This window comes from Pleurodeles waltl, chromosome 9 (genome assembly GCF_031143425.1).
Source record: "Pleurodeles waltl isolate 20211129_DDA chromosome 9, aPleWal1.hap1.20221129, whole genome shotgun sequence".
Classification (NCBI taxonomy): domain Eukaryota; kingdom Metazoa; phylum Chordata; class Amphibia; order Caudata; family Salamandridae; genus Pleurodeles; species Pleurodeles waltl.
In genome coordinates this window covers 478,914,000-478,933,804 of record NC_090448.1, presented here as the reverse complement: position 1 = coordinate 478,933,804, position 19,805 = coordinate 478,914,000, and the positions used below count along the sequence as shown (strand labels likewise).

At 41.4% G+C, this 19,805-nt stretch overlaps 1 protein-coding gene across 2 annotated transcripts; it reads left to right on the top strand.

Annotated features, from left to right (window-relative positions):
- Positions 1-11,018: 11,018 nt before the first annotated feature.
- ZBTB42 (zinc finger and BTB domain containing 42) lies at positions 11,019-19,117 on the top strand. 2 transcript variants are annotated; one of them, XM_069207316.1, is made up of 2 exons: positions 11,019-11,250; positions 13,252-19,117. In XM_069207316.1, the coding sequence occupies exons 1-2, from the start codon at positions 11,178-11,180 to the stop codon at positions 14,646-14,648; spliced, it is 1,470 nt and encodes a 489-aa protein (XP_069063417.1). In that variant the 5' UTR covers positions 11,019-11,177; the 3' UTR covers positions 14,649-19,117. The 2 variants fall into 2 exon arrangements, with proteins under 2 accessions (XP_069063417.1, XP_069063418.1); XM_069207317.1 differs by lacking the exon at positions 11,019-11,250 and adding an exon at positions 11,833-12,188.
- Positions 19,118-19,805: the final 688 nt, after the last annotated feature.

The following is a 19,805-nucleotide window of genomic DNA, read 5'->3' as shown; positions in this document are numbered from 1 at the left end:
GATTGATATATGTTTGTTTGCTCTGTATGTTCTATTTTTCATTATCTATCTGAATTTTGTTTCCTTTCCTTCTTATTTCTCCTCCTTTCTATATTTCCCTCCCTTTATCTTTTCTTTCCTTATTGCTTATTGTACATCGTTTCTTGAGAGTGTTTTTTTCATGTTAAGTTTGATTGCCTTTTACCAAACATGTAGCTTCTATTTCTTGCTTATTGATATTTTTTTATTATGTTATGTGTTATTTCTTGGAATGTTAAAGGTTTAGGTTCATGTAATAAAATACAAAGGACACTTACCCACCTATCTAGGCTAAAAGCTGATGTTGGATTCTTACAGGAACATCATGTAGAGGCTTCAGAGGTACAGAAAGGTAAAGGTGAATGGGTGGTTATTGTTTTCCTTTCTCCTGGAAAATGGAATAAGGCTGTTACTCTTTCCAAGAAGAATTTACATGTGAACCCTCTTTCCCAAGACTCAGATGATGAAGCTAGATGGGTAAAAATTATGATGTTGATTAATAAAATTCCTATATCTCTGTGCAATGTATATGCAAGAACTAAACCTGTTAAAGCGTGTTGGCCTATTATTTCTTCCAAATTGATGTCTATTTCCACCGATTATATAGTCTTTGGGGGGACTGTAATCTGGTTCTTGACCCATATATAGACTGCCTCTAAAACCACTTTTGACCTATCTACTATGCACCAACAATTCACTACAATCACTGAACAAAGATCTCTTATTGATACATGAAGATTATGTAACTCATCAATGTGTGAATACACATTTTTCTCTCCCATTCATTTATCTCAATTTAGGTTAGATTAATTATTTCACTCTAACCCAATTGCACAAAACATTAACATGCAGATGTTGGTTCAATATCAATCTCTGATCACGCCCCCTGTTACATTAGATTTAATGTTACTTCCTAGGACCACCAGTACCAAAAGATGGGGTTTTAACACTAAATACTAATTTTACATCACACTTTGAAACATTCCTCACAGAATTATTTACACTTAACTCCTCTTCAGATCTCTCTCCTCACATTAACTGGGATTCACTCAAAGCCTCAGCCAGAGATTTTATTATCTCCTATATTTCCAAGAAGAGGAGCTTGAACCCTTATTGAACATTAGAAATCCTAAAACATATCAAATATATGGTATACCTCTACATCACTACTATTGGTACTGTTATGTAGCCATTTTAGTTGTAACTCCATGCACGTTGTTTTAGCAAAACCAGGCCTGCCGCTGTGCTCTTTAACCTAGATATATTTTATTCAGCTGTGTTTAATATTTTACCAATAGACACATTTGCGGTCTTGTTTTATTTCTCTCTGTCTAGCTGTTCTTTGCCTAAGCCAGAACTGCTTCCTTAAACAAGACATTTATTTCACTCTGTGCTTCTCCCAATGGTGCAGTAAGATAGGTTGCCGGTAAACATGGTTATGCTTTGTCTCTGGTATTCATAGAAACATACACATCCTTATGCAGGGACATTTTCTCAGAACATCAGCTGTTTTATTATAAAAACACTTCACTGTTCCATACAAGTGAGAGGGAGATTCCAACCAGATGACGACGACTGTATGCTGATTGCTAAACGCTTCGCTATAGCTGATTATGCAGACTTCAGGCCTTTGCTCCGGTATGGGGGATGATGTCTTCCGAGGGTAACCTGAAGGGCAGAACTAGAGCTTAACATGCTGTGCTCTAATATAGCCTAGGTAGGAATGAGTCTATTGACGCTAGTGACAATATGGTAGCGTTATTTTTATACTTTACTCTCCTTGTCACAATTTTAATCCTGCCATGATTTACCGTATTGCAGTACATGCTTTATTATCAAAGATGCAGTTGCTTCATTAAAACCTTATTGAAACATATAATGCCTCTGACTGTCCTTGTACATGTGAGACTAATGTAACTGAGAGAAACTGATGAGATCTGAGTGACCATGATTTCCCTGGGGAGTCAATTGTGTCATGCGCTCGGCTGCCCAATCATCCCTGCTCTTGGGTAGAGATGAGGCACTGCTAGTTAGCCAGAGCAAAAAGCTGGATTAGTCCGACAGGTGTCCCATGTAGTGGGTTAGACTCAGTCCCCCACCCCGCAGGCGATTCTGCTGCTCAAATCCATTAGTCTCATTAGAATAATGAGAGCCTACACAGCACTACTATTCACTTAAAAAATTTTATTGCATAAAAATTGAAATACAACAAACTCTCTACAGAAAATGCTGCCTCCTACCTTTTTAAAGAAAGTGCTAAATATTATGATAGGTAAAATAAAGCAGGGAAACTATTGAATACTCACCTTAAGATTAAAAAAGAACATACTAAAATTGATTATCTCTTAAAAGTGGATTCCTCTCCTGTTTTTAGGGATGCAGACATTTTAAATGAATTTCAAATATATTACAAAGATCTCTATACCGATGAATCACCTTCAAATGCAAATGTCATACAACATTACTTATCTTCTAGTCTTTGATACATCCATAGATCTCTCTCCCTTAGATGCAGATACCTCTTCTAAAGATATTGTTGAGGAAATGAAATCCATTAAAACAGAAAAAGCTCCAAGACCTGATGGTTTTTCTATAGAATTTTACTTGCATTTCTTCAACTTTTTACTCCCAAATCTTCACGACTTATTCTCACATTTTATTTCAAGTCATCTAAAGGTACTTTTTCAGTAAGTGCTGATCTGTCTCATTCCTAAATATGGGCATGATCCACAACTATGTAAACATTAGAGGGTAATTTCCCCAGTAGATTCTGACCATAACATTTTTGCTAGAATTATTGCCCTCTGTCCTACTCCCTAATTACCACCACTTATAGGCACGGAACAATCAGGTTTCATTAAAGGTTGTTACATCTGAGATAACACAAGAGTATTTGTTAATATTTTAACTAAATCCAATAAATATACCCATTTATTAGCCGCTATTTCCTTTGATGCTGAAAAAGCTTTTGATCATATGGATTGGTCTTTTATTTTTCATACTCTTTCCCATGGTTTGGTTTCGGACCCGCACTTATTTCCTTTATTTCTCTTTTATGCACTGCCCCAAAAGCCTTTGTTTTGGAAAATTGTCTTATTTCCTCTTCTTTTTCTTTAGATAGTAGTGTGAGACACGGTTGTCCTTTTTTCCCTCTTCTATTCATTCTTGCATTGAAACCTTTCCTTACAAAAATCTGGCAAAACCCTAATATATATTTGGTTTTCAAAGCAGAGACTCACACACTAAACTCTGTGTCTACACTGATGATATCCTATTGTTTTTATCCAAACCTGATTCATCACTTCCAGCTTTCCTTGCAGATGTGTCCTCTTGTGCATCATACTCTGGTTACAAAGTGAACCCAGATAAATGTGAAATTCTTTCACTTAACAGCTTATGCTTCAAACAAGATTGCATTGAAAATCCCCATAAAATTACCTATTTAGGTCTCTAGTTTACAGCTACTATTAAACAAATATATCCTTAAGCCTAACTAAATTTATAGCTGAAATAACCAAGTTAACTACTAGACAGCATACTTTATATTCATCGTGGTGGTGTAGTCCTCACACTATCAAAATGATGCTTGCACCCATTATTCTTTTTAGCATATGTGCAATTCCTGTCCCCATCCTTACTCATTTCTTTACAAAAACCCATTCTATATTTTCCTCCTATTTGTGGAATAAGAAAAAGGCCTGTATGTCTCTTCTTAAACTTAAACGTAATAAGTCTCAGGGAGGTATGAATTTTACAGACTTCCAGTACTCTCATACAGCTTTCTTACTTAAACAATGTTCCAAATACCTATCTGATTCCTCTATGGACCTCTCGCCCCTTTGGAAGTATAGCGAATTGTCTTTTATTTCCCCTATCTCTCTTCAAGTATTTCTAACCTTTACCCAAAAGGCACATTTCATGTCAGATTCTATTCATAAAACTGTATCTAAGCTGCTCAGGCCAATACTCTTCTCCCACCTCTCTGATAAGGACCAATTTCCTCAGTCTTTCAATTGGCATATCAAACTCCTACAAATTAACAAGAAACCTATTTGTGGAAATCCTGGAGAGAAAAATATTTACTTTGGATTCACTAACGTATATCAAATGACTCTTTTCTTAAATTTCCCCAAGCACAACTACATTACAATCTCCCAAAGACATATTGTAACAAATTCAATACTTTAATTCAAGCCATTGCTCATATGTTACCTACACTCACATCACATATTCCTACCCCAACTTATGATATACATATTACTCTTTTACTTTCTGCTTCTCCCACTACCTCCTCCATATATAAACTACTTACTAAGCCCTCTGACAACAGTGATAAGTCAGAAGTTGAAATGCAATGGGAAACAGATTTCTATGTTTCATGGTCCTCCAAGCTTTCGGCTCAAATATGGCTGAAAGTTCAAAAGCATCATGGTCTGCTCCCACCATCCAAACTCAATTTTTTACTTATAATCAACTTATGATCACCCAGTTACAAGATAAACCCTGAATTCTCAACTCATTGTGGACATGCAATACTTCCTCTGCAAATTTGTATCATATGCCCTTCTTATGTTCATACATGCATCAGTTTTGGTTGAAAGGTTGTACCCAAATTAATTCCATTCTTCTTTTCAAATGTTTTTCTTGATAGTCTTTCAGATATCTGGCAAAAAATTGCATGTAAAATTGTAGTACTTGATTTATTAAGTGCAGCTGCTTTCCAACAAATTACTAAACAATGGAAAAGCTCCTCAGAACTTTTTTTTTCAAACCTGGTGGTACAGCTTTTCTTATAATCATAGATTTGATAGAGCATACGTCACCCACCAGCCTTGGCTAAAATAATTACCTAAGCCTCCATGAAAGATATTGTAGTTATTTTTCAATTGTAGTATTCTTATAGTTTTTTCTGATAATTTGTTGATATTGGTAACCTATCTATACACTTATCTTCCCACTTTCCACCCTTTTATTCATACCAATTATTACTTCTCATCTCTCAATCCTCTATATTATTTCTTCCTTTTTTTCTCTTGCTTGTATCTACTATTTACTACAATTGCAACTTATAATGTTATTCTATTTTTACATACCACCCTTGTTATAACTTCATGTTCATAACTATTACTATATGTTTGTAACATTTTTTGCAACCTTATTTAATAAACTTCTTTTAAAACTGAAAAAAGGAAGGACCTTGACTAACACAGTTGCATAAAACAAAAATAGATCAAAGGCCAAACATTTAGGATAGGCATTTTTCATTCTTCTTTATTTTCACTTCAATCTGGGGTGGCTTATGTTTTCCCACATAGGGTTCAAACCAAACTTTGGGCCTGACTATGACCTTGTTGGAGGGGATTACTCCCTCTCAAAAGTGAGGGATATCCCGTGCCATGTTACAAGTTCCATTATATCCTATGGAACTTGTAATACGGCGGGTGGAATACCCATCATGTTTGGGATGGAGTATCCCATCCGCCAAGGCCGTAATCAGGCCCTTTATCTAACGAAGGCTGGGGGAACAAGGTTGACGTAATCAATAAGAAAACTTAAAAGACTGGCATAGAGAATATACGGATGCTTGCATCACTGATATAGCTGGAAACAAATATAGAAACAGCAAGGACCTTTTTGCTTATTCTTATCTTTTTATACTCTGAGGGCGATCGCTGATGGAGTGATTCATAGAGAGACATCAGACTGGAGTGCGACTTACAGCATCCAGCTTACCGGAAAAGTAGAAAGAAAATTCAGAGAGAGGATGTTCTAGTTACCCTTAATTGAGGCTAATTAGTTGGTCTATTTTTGGACTTAAAGATAAAATCGATGTTACTTTCAAACTTGGATTTAGCCTTCTGGCTAATTGTATTGAACTAGTGCAAACCCCAAAAATAGAGTTTCAGGTTACATGCTGTTTCCTTGAATTTGCTCCATATACAATAACACATATTTTAGTAAATAGTCTTGTCTGTCTTTTTTTATAACCAATTTTATTTATTTTGGAAGTAAAACAATACAGTAAGCACATAGCAGTTCAATCAGTAGAAACAGATAAATACATTTAACGACAACCCTCTTCCCCCACAAAAACAAAATATTTCCACTCCAACCCATGATGAGCCTGCCATTTCCCCCAGATTTTCTCATATTTCTGAGGGTAACCACGTGCTTCATATATCGGCTTTTCTAGTTGAGAGCACCAGTCAATCCCAGCTCGCCATTTACACATTGATGGTGCCACAGGGCTTTTCATAATTGTGCAATGTCTCGTTTGGTCACCAGACATGCAACCCCCACAAAGGTTTAATCTGCTTTTGGCCCCCCAATTCCTCCAGAAGCCCCAACAGCACCACCTTAATAGTCAAATCAATTGGACGCCCCAGAACTCCAGAAATCTCCCACTTGACTGCCTCCCAAAAGGGACACACTCCCCGACATTCCCGGGTTACGTGCAGAAGGTGCGCCTCCAGATGACCACACCTCAGATAGCCAGGAGGCATCGCCAGACATATGCGTTGTAGGCACAATGGTGACAATGATGTCATATTGAAGTAATTGATCTGCATCATCCGTAGGCATGCGGATATAGCTAGTTCTCTAGGTGCAAGGTACACTTCTCTCCAGTCGTCTTCATAAATCTGATTAATGGCTCCCTTCCCCTGGTTGGCCATAAGAAGTTTAGCCTTAAGAGGGCTATGATCCAGAAGGGGCAAATCAGACAGTAGGTCGGCCTGTAGGGCGTGATGCAGCTGGAGGAAGCAAAAGAACTGGGTATTGGCAGGGCATATTGATCCTTCAACTGCTGGAAAGATAGTGGTCAACATCATACACGTCCGCCAGGTAGGTAATCCCAATATTGTCCGACTACCTAAAGACCCCTAGTCGAGACACCTGTCGCAACCACGTGCCCTGCCTTAAGTAAGGTGCCGGCCCCACCCGTCAGTCGTAGGGCTGCCCTCCAACACTGCACCGCCACTCGGGTGGCAGGACTGGACCGCCATACAGAAGACCCAATAGGTCATTGAATCCCATGTGGCAGAGCTCCAGGCGATAAGCCGGGTCATTCCACCCACCAGTGAACTATTCATTGACTGGTACGAACTGGGCAGCCAGTTAATATATGTGGATGTCTGTTATCCCCAATCCACCTTCGTTGGGAGATTTCCTTGCGGAGCAAAAAGTCACTCTTTGTCGCCCTCCCACCCATATAAAGGAGGTGAGTTTAGAGGTGAGGGACTGGAACGAGATACGAGTCACTGAGTATGGGAAATTTGTCAGGGCATAGAAATAGTGAGGGAGACAGATCATGTTGAAGAAGGCATTGCGGCCCATTGGGTTCAGCGGCAGGTGACGCCAGATGGTCAGGTCCCCACTAGGGTGTGGGCACAGGAGATTAAAGTTTAGTTGCCAACCCAAGGAGCAAAGTTTATTTTCAGTGATTGAGAGAGGTGGCAGGGGCATTCTTTATGGTATTAATTAACAATGATTTGTCATCTGTAGTCATTTCAGGTAAGGCGGTTGGTATAGACTTTTATGGAAAATTGTTTTGGGTATATGAGCCTTCTGCAAGGAAGATGTGCAGGCAGATATTTGAGGAATGGGTGATGGAGATTACAAGCACCTCACAAGTGTGGAGGCCAATTATGGTGTTTTTACTGCAGAGAATTTGGCAGTACTAAGCAGGATATGTTTACAGAAGGGAAGAAGAAATTATCACAGTAGTTTAATCTTGGTTATTTTTCGAGACATTCACTGTGTCTGAGTTGTTAGTGGGAAATGTGTGAGCTACACTTTTGAGGAGTGATGTGGTTGAAAAAAAGGGGGGAACCATTGCTTGTCTGAGAACTTTGAAAGCTGATCTGAAGGGTTGGGGGAAGGCTGTCTGTTTGAGGAGAGATCCCATACACAAGATTTAACAAGCTTTCTTGGCAGCATTTTGGGGCATGGGGTTGGAGTTTTTATGCACGCAAACCGGGTGGCGATATCAAGTTCGCAGCTGCTGAGGGTTTTGCACAGGGCTTTTGATTCATTCTTTTAAGATAGAGGTAGCGAATGAGGTGGAAGGGGTTGTTTGGCAGGTCAGATTAGGAAGCTATGGAGATGCAGTTTGGATTGCCACAAGAGACATACTAGGCCAGAGTGAAGGATGCCAATGTGTTTACTTACTTGTTTTATTGCTTGTTAATTTCAGGTTGTCTTTTTCACCCCGAAAGGCAGAGATTACTGTGTGAATCTACGGAAACTTGTTCATGAAATGGGCGTCCAGGCAGGAAGAACATTGTCCTTTTGGCAAGCAGTTGGGTTTCAATAATAACAAAGTAACAGTAAATGGTGGGGTAGAAGGGGAATGCATTTGGGAATCAACTTTGCCTACGCTAGCAGATTTGTTTAGTGGATGGGGTAGTCCAGATGTTCTGACCATTCACTTAGGGATCTGTTGAAGGGGTTGGCTTTATTGAAAAATATGAAGAGGTGATTAGGAAACTGAGGTGGTTGTGGGCAGTAACGTTAGTGGGTTGGACTCACTTAATTCCAAGACAGGCTTTGTGGAAAATTGATGCTGGACGCAAACGACAAGTTAAGGCAGAAAGTGAATAAGAAAAAAGGAATTTCTGAAGGGATGAGGGGTGTTTCAAATGATCAGGCATTTTAGAGGAGACAAGATTCACATGTCATTCATGAGCATGGAGCTACACTACATGGAGTTGAGGGGCAAGCTGATAGCTTATGTGCAGCAGTGTCGTGCTAGGGTAGTGCTCCAGAAAAAATCCTTGGGGCAGGGTTTTTCTGGATGGCAGTTGGTGGGTTTTTATCTAGTATGAATTGATGATTGATCTTGCTTTCGGATGGATGGATCAGTTTGAGGGAGGGATGATGTGTGCAGATGAGGAGTTTGAAGTCTCTAAGGCAGAAGTAATCAGAAATTGGGGGGCAGATGTTGGCCAGAGAGGTGTTTTAGGTAGGCCTCATGGAGCAAGTTTTGGGAGTTGTAGTTTGAGATGAGTTAAGGCAAAATGGTTGGCGTGTTTAAAAGTGGAGAGGAGCGCCAGTTAGATGTGTGTCAATGTTTGGTGAAGTTGTATATAATCTGAAAAGATTTTGCCAGGTTTTTATTTATGTGAGTGTGCAACTGTGTCATAAAAATGCCCTTTTTCAAATTATAAGTGTTGTGGTTACTGGCTTGCGCTGTCTCACTCAACTTACCTTGTTAGGCAGCACAACATGTTTGTCTTACGGCCACAGGTTTAACAATGGTGCAACAAGCCTCAGTACAAAGAAAGTACCATGCACCAAATGTCTTTTGAGTTCTTACATACTTATGTTGACTACCCCTGCTATGCTATAAGCCATCAACCAGGACTCTCAAGCCTTCTCTGTCCTGGACTTTTCTTTCAATCTGATTCCAAGTGTAACTCATATCCTTGCAGTCAGCCTTGGGGCCTCAGCACTTGAAGTGTTTCTTGGCCTGCCTCTTTTCCTTTTCCATTGAGGGTTCCAGTTCAGGGCTTGCCTGGTGGTGTTTGATGCGGACTTGTGGAGGGTGTGTCCGATCCAGCCCCAGCGTCTTTCATGATTGCTTCCTGAGCAGGGAGTTGCAGAGTCTGATACCATAGCTCATTGTTGCTGATGGTGTTTGGGCAGCGGATTTGGAGGATTTTCTTCAGACAGGTGTTGATGAAGGTCTTGACTTTATTGGTGGTGGGCATTGTTGGGTACTAAAACATAGATACAGTTGTGTAGCATGGGCATCTCACACCATTGGTCTCCAGTGCCATCAATGATAGCTAAGCCAGTGCTAAAATCGAATGTGTTGTGGTTGTGTAACATGGTCTTATAGCTTTTCATGTACTTATTTGTGACAAGACTGAAGAACACTTGTCCTTTGATTTAGTACTTTTATCACAAGGTACTATCATCCAGGAACGTTCTCTGTTTGCCACGTGTGACCCTGCAGTAGTCCTAAGAAAATCCTATTAAATGTTTTATTTCCAGACCATAACAAGCAGGTGCGGTTTTACAGTCAAGACCCAGGAATGAGAAATCCCTTTCCACAATAATACGATCGGAAAACAATAATTTATCAGTCTGGTAAAAAGAGATATTATTTAAGAGCAAAGTTTATTATCTTGAAAGCCAGTCAATTCAAATGGGAAAGTGCCTACAAATGTCTTAGTTTGCCGTACCAAGCTGCCTACAGAAGTATACGTATGTCCACAAATCACATGGGATATAATTCTTATATTTCTGCAGTACCGTCCGTGTCGACTAGTAATGCATGGAAAGTCTCTCCCTTAAACTTTCTGGACATCTGTCACCCGCTGCTTTAACTTGGATTGTTTTATGAATTACATGGGAGGGGCGTGTTTCTTTTGGCAAAGAAGTGTGTTTATTGGGCGCAATGCCTTGTTGGGTGGGGGAGCGGGAGAACACCAGAAGCAGAGGATTCCGCACGAGGGTCTTCACGCACTCCTAGTGAAGACATTAAACTGGTACTTCTCTTTCGAATTCTGACGGCTGCTTTATCTCGTGGGTGCCAAAGATAGAGTCGGGGAGACCACCGTGCTCTCGGGCGGGTCCTTTCAAGCCGGGCAGAAGCGCACGCCCAGCATAAGGTGGGACACAGCTGCTGCAGGGACAGCTGCTGCCGACGTCTTGCCTGGGACAGTCTGCAGCAAGTACTGTGGGCGGGGCGAGGGCAGCAGCTGTGCCCCACCTCTTCTGTGACCAGACTGTTTTAGCGGCTACCGCCCGCACCCCCTCCCAAACACCGGGGGAGGGGGGCACTGCGCTCTCTGCCCATGCCTTGCACGCCCCCATAAGTAACTCCGTGAGAGCACCCCTGCACTCACAACTTTTTAAGGCCCGTGAAAGTCAGTGGATTGGTCCACGGACTCTACTCTGTGGCAGGTGCACGGCGGGTGACCCCGGCCTGTGCCGCCGCTACACACAGACGCGTTGAAGAGGGAAGAGGTGAAGGAGGAGGGAGGGGTGAGTACTCCTGATGAGGGAGTGGAGGAGGAGGGGGCGAAGCATCGCGAGACCGGACTCGTTAACAACCTGCTCCACAACACAGTCTGCTGCTGCTAGGCGGCCAGTAACAGACAGCACCCCTGCAGACAGCCGAGGGCTCCGGCCGCAGCCACATCTGGGAGCCCATGAAGGAGCACCCGGGCTCCCCTGGCGGGTGCGAGCCCCTCTGGGCCCCTCGGACACACTCGCCCACAGCTTGTAAGTACCCTGCTTTACCCTACTCCCTGCACTGAGCCGAAACTCACTTTCCCATTATTTCCTGAAAGAGGCAAGTTTATGTTGCTTTCCCAGCCATTTCACCCCTTCCCTCGCCAAAAACAAAAGGGACATGTCAGCGAGTAGAGGCCAGCTTCAAATTTGTTTGCTATCACTACTTGGATTTCTGATCTGTAACTTTAGGGAAATTCTGTATTACTTTTGTAGTACCATTTTACTTTGGTGGCTTACTTTTTTTTAGAGTCATCTTGACGTTTTTTTTTAATTAATCGCGCAGTTGAGAACCTGTGCACAATGAAATCTGTTTTAAATTCTTAAAGCATAGCGAGCCGGGGTTTTGGAAATACTTAGTACACAAGCAGTGCTTAACTTCCTTAAACTTTAGCACTGTGAGAAAAGAACAAATCTTCCTAATGCTGGAGAGTGTGGAATTCACGGTTCAATTTAATCTGCCGAGATCATAACATTTAGGTAGCCCCCAAATGACCACTGTAGGGGCTGCAAGGCCCCAACCTTACTTTTCCCCCTTTTCATAGGTAGGAGCATGCCATGTTTTCACGGGGGTGGGGGGAGGGGGCGTCGGGGACACGGCCGATGGCTATAAATGGGCTGCTGGAACTTTAAAAAAGGCAGCAAGCTGTGGTCGGCTGGTAGCTCGATTTGGATGAACATATGGCATTAAAAAAGAGCACAGCTGGAGGTAGCATTTCCATCGCAGTGAAATCAGAGCAGCTGACTCTCCAGCTTGCAGTGTAATTAGCAAACCGAGCACTGCCTGCTTCTCCCGCACCCCCCTCGCGCTCTCCCTCACTCACACACTTGCTATTCTTCCCTTCTAGTTCACATCTCCAGTGTCCAATCTCCGGCCACCCCAGGTCTGCCCGGGGGTTATTCCAGGAGCACGCACAGCCCCTGGGGAGGTAAGCTCTGGGGAACAATGCACCTGCTGTGGGGCAGCTGTGCCGCAGTCAGCTGCCTTCAGGCATGCTAACTTTTTTTAGGGCTTTAACAGCAAACACGCAACGCGTCAGAAAGAAGGAGAATGGATGTTTACCTGGCATGGAATTACCATTATTTTTAAAGAAAAACTTGCTGCGTTTTAACATTAGTGCTTAAAAATCGTGGGAGCCCACTCTCCCCCTCCTTCGCAAGGGAGCTGGCGTGCATTCTCTGAGGAAGTTGTGGGACTGGCTGCATGTTGCTGCTTTATTCATCTCCATGGTGCCCTGGTGTCTGCATGCGTACAATGGTTAATCTGTGCCGGGTTAATACAGATGTCAGGGCGCATTTAGCGCCCGCTTCGAAACGTGAATACGATTTGTTTGCCAGATGATTTTTTTAAAGCTTTGGAGAAATTGAATTTGCACCGGCGATTTAGGAATCCTATCCAATTGGATTTTAAAATGAACTTTTTTGTTCCGTTGTACTCTTTCTTTTTGAAAATTTGAATAATGTGACTTATTTGTGGATAATGAAGCACTAATACAATTTAAAGATTATATTTTTGATCAAAATAATTGTGATCAAATTGGCAGCGAAGTGCGTCTTTAGTGTAGACGTAGCACTGTATGAGGTTTTATATATAATTCGAATTTGCTTTTTACTTTGGTGGTGTTGAGGTGAGGCGCGGCACAAGAAAACAATCCATTTCAAAAACAGTGTTTGGCTGCCAGCGGTTTCCATAACTACTTCATCAGTCCTGCGTGTCTGTTTTTTTTTCTTTACGAAGAGCGAAAAGAACAAAGCTTTTTGAAGTGTCCTCCTTCCTTGGACGCTTCTGTTGACTCAAAAATCTAGTTTTTCCTGTTCCCGGCAGGTGTCGAGCGATGGCAGGCTCATTAACAATTACAAACGGGCGGCACATGTGAAACTGTAAACGTTATTCCGATGCATACTTGGAAAAAGTTGTTTCTTGTTCCGCGTTGCCCGGGCTGCGGTTCGAAATGTGTGCTTCAAGTTTGTCTTGTTTTTGTGTTTTTTCAGGGCATGAGGAAGGGATGGAGTTCCCGGAGCACGGCCGTCGCCTGCTACAGTGTCTGAGCCAGCAGCGGCTGCAGGGCTTCCTGTGCGACTGCACCGTGTTGGTGGGCGAAGCCCGCTTCAGGGCGCACCGGGCCGTTCTGGCCTCCTGCAGCATGTACTTTCACCTATTCTACCGTGAGCAGCCAGGCACCGCCGCCCGGGACACGGTGCACCTCAACAGCGACATTGTCACGGCCGCCGCCTTCGGCCTGCTGCTGCAGTTCATGTACGAGGGCCGCCTGGAGCTGGGGAGGCTGCCGGCCGAGGACGTGCTTGCTGCCGCCAGCTACCTGCACATGTACGACGTGGTGAAGGTGTGCAAGGGTCGCATGAAAGACAGGGAGGGCCGCTTAGGCGCTGACTCCCCTTACATTGCAAGGCATCAGGCACACGAGGGCGACTCCGGGGAGAGGAAGAAAGGGAGCGTTGCCCAGTATGATGTGCCAGCATACCCTCAGAAGGTTGGTTGGACCTCTCAGCCAGGGGAGGTGAGAGCCGTGTCCCCAGAGGTGACATCTGGTCCTGAAGCAGCTGGGAGGATAACAGATAGTGAGGTCTGCCGGGAAGGACAGTTGACCGAGGGGCCACCAGGACAGGCCTTTGTCTCTGAGGTGGACTGTGTGCTGGATTTGTCTTTCAAGCCTGTGTCAGAGCGGGATCTCATTAACCCCACCCAGGTTCCTGGACAGCTGGCGCCTGACGCACACCATCAGGCCTCTGAGCCACTTGTGAAAAATGAACAGGACATGCTGACAGATGAGGAGGAAGGTGGGGTCAGGAGCCCAGAGGTTCAAAACTTGGGGGGCACAGCCAGCAGCTTGATCACCGGTCTGGGGCACATGTTCACTAGGAACGGACACACTCACATGAGGGAAGAGGACCTGGATCATGACAGACAGGACAGTGAAGATGACCTGGACTGCTCAGACATCTCTTCTGGTGTGCTGGTACCCCCAGGGCACATATGTGTCTGCCCCCTGTGCAGCAAGGTGTTCCCAAGCCCACACATCCTCCAGCTGCACCTGAGCTCCCACTTTAGGGACAGGGATGGCACAAGGCCCAAACTTTCACCCGACGGTGCCGTGCCCACCTGTACTATCTGTGGAAAGACTTTCTCCTGCATGTACACCCTGAAGAGGCATGAACGGACCCACTCGGGGGAGAAGCCCTACACATGCGTGCAGTGTGGAAAGAGCTTCCAGTATTCTCATAACCTCAGCCGTCACGCTGTGGTGCATACACGGGAGAAGCCTCACGGCTGTAAGTGGTGCGAGAGGCGTTTCACGCAGTCTGGGGACCTTTACAGGCACATCCGCAAGTTCCACTGTGGCCTTGTGAAATCCCTTGCGATGGAATAATGATAGCTACTTCGTGTTTCAAAAGACAATATCTGGTTGTTTCTGATATTCAGAGTTCAAAGTATAATTACAATATCTCCACAATTGTAAACTATGCTCTTTCCGTAAAAAAAAAAAAAGGCACTTATTTCCAGTGGGCTGAAGTAATGGATGTGTTTAGATTAAAATTTCCACAAATGTGTGGTTATTACGATTAATCTGATATGTGTAGACGTTGCATGTCATCTACATTTTTCTGGGGCTGTTTGATTTTCTTAACACCCGTCTACATAGCTTAAAGGTTGTGACTAACTCGGGTGTGACACTATCAGACATGTCTAGCTTTTTAGCTCCTGTCCCATTTCATTCTGGTACTACTAGCACTGTATTTATAATGTTAAAGATGATATGAGTAACAGAATTGCAAAATGATGCGAGCTAAAATGTCTGGAATGGCTGAATTAATTTCACCCGAATTAAAAAAAAAAAGAAAAAAAAAAAAGAATAAACTTCTGTGGTGACCCTTGTCCAACCAGTGCAGATGTAGTCAAAGATGTCCCCTGTGACTTTACCTGCAATCATCCTCCATGTTATTCTGTATTCATAGTGCAAATGGTTAAGGGTATTGAATAAGTCTCTGGGTGATGGTCTTGATTCTTTCAATAGAGCAGAAGAGAAGGAGAGCCCTCCACCTGATGGAGGACTCAAGATTAAGTAGAATCACATGAGAAGAAAAATAAACAACCGAATACTGAGTTCAGACTGTTGTCTTTGGTAGCTGAACCACAAGATTTGGTATTCTGGGATCCGCATTCTCGAGTTTACCAGTTATAGAGTGGGATTCAAAATATGGTAAAACGTGAGGTAAAGGTACCAGATGACCCAGGCTTTGTGATAAAGACCTTAACAATCTCATTGCCTCCACGTTACCTTTCCGAATGATTACTGGCTTCAATTTTACAACGTTGATTCTCCTACGTGCAGCACTTATTTATGGTGTTTGGCCTACAGCACCCCACCCAATGCCAGTGCCCGCGTGTGCCGGTAGGAGAGTACAGCAGCTAGATTTTTGGCACAAAAACTGAATATTTGCAATCCACATTGAAATTTGTCAAATCCCCGCAGTGGTAACAATGCCACTCTCAGAGCTTTATTCAGTGAGATAGATGGTTTTATTCATGAGTTTTCTGGAAACTTATTGCGCAACCCGGAACCGCGGTAAACCAGGTGCTGTGCTCAGATGACACAGCACACCGAATAAGGTTAGCCTTCTGCAGTTGTCAGAGTAATGTATGCATAATTGATCAGGCTGAAACAAAGATGCGCTAAAATGTTTGTACAATGTGTAATCGTATGCAGTTTGTCCACTGTCACAAGCAGTTTTTTAAGGTTTTTTTCTTAAAAGGCCTTTTATATATTTAGTTGGATTGTAGCCCTAATATTTCAAAAGCTGCATACATGAAGTGCATTTAAGGTAGTGTTTTTTACATCTGTAGTAGCAGTTGCATGGTGGGATATATGTTAGTTGCCCTAAAGTATAATTTTATTTCACCGTTTAACTTCTTGCTCTTTTGAAAATTCTGTTGGTCATCTGTTGGGTGTGGCTTAGTGATGTTTCTGATAAATGCTGCTGTAACCTTGGAGTCTGAGAAGATACTCTGCTCAAACTATTCTTATTTACTCTTTACAACTTATTGTGTAGTGTTTTCAAAAGTCTCTGGTGAGGGCTTCACTATGAAAAGAATTTGTAGTGCGTTGGAGGTGAGATTACAAAAAGAAAATGAGTAGTTAGGCTTTCACTAAAGGGGAAGCTAGAGTATCATTTTTTTCGCAATTCAGAATGGTGTGCACTGCATTGTTTTACAATTGACAGGAAGCTAACCTGTTTGAGTGGTTATATGCTTATAGTTTTTTCTGTCAGTATCTTAAATCTAAAGCATTGACACAAAATTAACAGCATCCCCCTGATTTGTGGATATTTTACTTGATAGAGGTGATTAAGGGTAAGAAGACATGTGGGTTACATTTAATTATTTTTTTCATTTTATATTTCATGAATTGCTGTGTTATTCTTTATCGTATAGGTCTCCTTTCGGGGGAAAAGTGCTAAACTTCTGGAGTAAGCAAGGCCCAATATCCGCTCAATCCTTCGCACCAGATATGAAGCCAATAACCTTTTTGTGTTTTTTTTGTTTACCTTTTTTTACCAGTAACCAATTACTTTGTTGTTGTTTCTCAGTTAACTGAGTCAAATCATGCATTTGCAAAGAAAGTTATTTCTTTCTGCATTTGTTACATGTTTGTAATAGTAAAATATACTTACTGTCTGTGTTCTTTTAATAGGCTGTTATGCAGAAGAAACATTTCTTAGTGTTGGATTTTTAGTCTGTGACTTGTGGCCTGGCTATTGCAGAACACCGCACTAGACATCTAGATTCACAAGTTGGTTTCACATATTAAGAAATACAGATGTTCCTCTTTAACCCAAGGAGAAACTCACCACTGCATAGATCACTTTATTGATATGTTGTTCTTCTCTCTTCACAAATAACATGGGGAAGAGGAAGTTTAAAACTTCTCGATAATGTGATATTTATTTGGCCAGCGCAGCCATTGGGATGAGTTCACAGGCAGTCAAGAAATGGTTCTAAAATGTGTATTTATTCATTAAATCAATCTAAAGCAACCTCTTTCTGGATACTAGAGGCTTTCAAAATAAGGAAACTATCTGTATTTGCTCATACAATGTATTAAACAAACACGTCTACTGTGAGAGTATATTTGACCATTTACACTCGCAGTATACATAAGGTATTTATCGTTTGAGGGTCCTTTTTTACCTCCAGAAGCCATTCACCTTAATTTTTTGTCTAAACCTAATGCCTTTAATTAGATTTCCCTGGTTTATTCTTTGAATGTATATGTAATGTGAAAAAACAACTTTGTACAATTTTTATTTATGGAGTTTTGCAGTCTGTTTCCTAATATGGGTACAATACTAAGATGGGGCTGTTGCATTCACATGGTACAGTTTTCATTGTATTCCACATTTGTCTTTTTCATGTATTTGTACTGTTCTACCTACTGAATATTAATATTATTTTTGCTGTGATTTAAAAAATAGCACTGAGGTCAAAATCTACTAAATCTAAGTTATTTGTATTTTTCCTGATGACACTTGATAAATTATTTATTAGATTTTGTTTTTGCATTTGAAGTAAAATAATTAATGTTTTTGGATCCTCTCTCATAACGTTAATTTACACTTGAATTCAAATCTCTGAAAATGTGCGTTGACATTTCTTAAAATAAAGACGAATCATTTTTTTTTTCTTAAGAAGTACTTACAATTTTTTCTGTTTATTTCTTGACTTTGACACTCTTTTGACTTTATGTGTTGCTCCTTTCCTAAATTTACGTGTTCCCAGAGATAAGTTCTTCAAACCATAAGCTAAATAGGTATCCTCATTTTCACTTTTTTTTTTCTCTTGGAAAATGTAATTTAGGACTCCTTGTCGTTCTTCTGCAGTAATTTGGGGCCAAATTCATGAGACTTTTTACATAAGCGCATCTTGCTCCTTGGAAGTCAAGAGTAAGTCGCAACAAGGTCACAATTACAGAACACGCATTTTGATTCAAGCCCTTGAACAACAGCAAAGGCCATCTGACTAGCTGTTAAGTGACTTCTGTTGGACTGACAATATTAATTTATTTAGTTCCTTGTTACTTTTGGATTTTTAAGAGTAAAGATTTTTGCACTTAGTTTGGCAGTTGCACAGTTATTCTCAATTTCATAAATCTGCGCAAATGTTCGTGATCTGTCAACTGCTGCCAGTTGATTCCTGTCCCACATGTACATGATGTTTTATGTGCTTCCCCGTTGTTCTAAAAGATAAAATAATGTGCAGGTAATTCTTGCCTCGCATTACCTGCTTTCTTCCGAGGTGCGCTTGCGCAGTCCTGAAAAAAGTATTGCGGAAGTGCTAAGAAGTGCCAGTACTCCTTTGAAATGAAAGAAGGAGCAAAAACTTCCCACTTAAAGCACTGATATCTTCAAAAAATGTAGCATAGTGCTGCTCTTAGCTATAAACACTGGATTCAAGTTTTCCGTGAAGCAATACTGTGAAGCTATTGTAAATCTTTAGAAATAATCCTTAACCGTGAGGTAATTCAGATCAAGTATGTTTGAAGACCCATTTGTGGGAGAGTTTTATATAATACAAAATATAGATCAGTTTGAATGATATATATTTTATATAAAGAAAATCCTATCACTGTTTTATAGTGAATTATTTTTCTGGGGTGTTAGTATTCTTCTGTTTTAGTTTAGATATGACAATCACGTAAACAGAGTGTTGAAAATGTTCTTAATCTTTCAAGTTTTGTGGCGTTCTGTTTGTGACGTGTGGTATTAAACTGTGATAATTGTAGCTAGCACTGTTATCTTTATAAAATGTTACACAACAAAATAAAAAAAAATGTTTTTTTTGGGCAAATCTTGTATTTTGAGAGTTTTTTCAGTCTTTGACCAATTGCTGCTTGATAACGTTCAAAATGAAACTCTGTGCTTGTTATTACTAAGACACCAAACAATGGGAGTTGGTAAAATGTACTTTTCCACCTCTCCATCTATGGACATCTCTTTCTGCACTGTAGGGGACATTTGCAGGTCCAGATGGGACAGTGGGTTAACTGAGGCAAAACATGAAAAGGCTTTTACTATCCTTCCTAGTAAGAGGTAGACTGGCTGCCATTGCAAATTGGTGGTGTCAATAATAGCTTCTTTAAATGAGTCAATATGTAGCTAATGCTTGCCATATTGTTACTGTATCAGATACAGGATGGAGATCATTGGTTGCATGGTGAAATGGGTTAACAACTCAGTTGGGCTTTAGAACTGTTTATTGCCTTAGGAAGGATTTACTTTTTATGGTTGGTAGCACTATTTTGCTGTTCAAAGCAGTCTTCTCTGCAGGACCTCCTTCGTTCCTCTTCAGCAGTGACTCGCAACCTGTGGTCCAGGAATCTCCTGTGGTCTGCGAAGCCTCCTCAGGGGTTCTGTGATAGCTTAGAAAATTGAATAATATTAACACATTAATAAAGTATATATAAATAAAGTGCCTAAATGTACAAATGAAAATAATGAACATTTTAAAAATGTCAAGGAATTTGAAATTG

Bases quoted from the DNA above. Each gene is read 5' to 3' on its own strand.
- ZBTB42 (XM_069207316.1), top strand. From the start codon at position 11,178: ATGAAGGAGCACCCGGGCTCCCCTGGCGGGTGCGAGCCCCTCTGGGCC. The intron at 11,251-13,251 runs GTAAGTACCCTG...GTGTTTTTTCAG, and splicing joins GACACACTCGCCCACAGCTT to GGCATGAGGAAGGGATGGAG.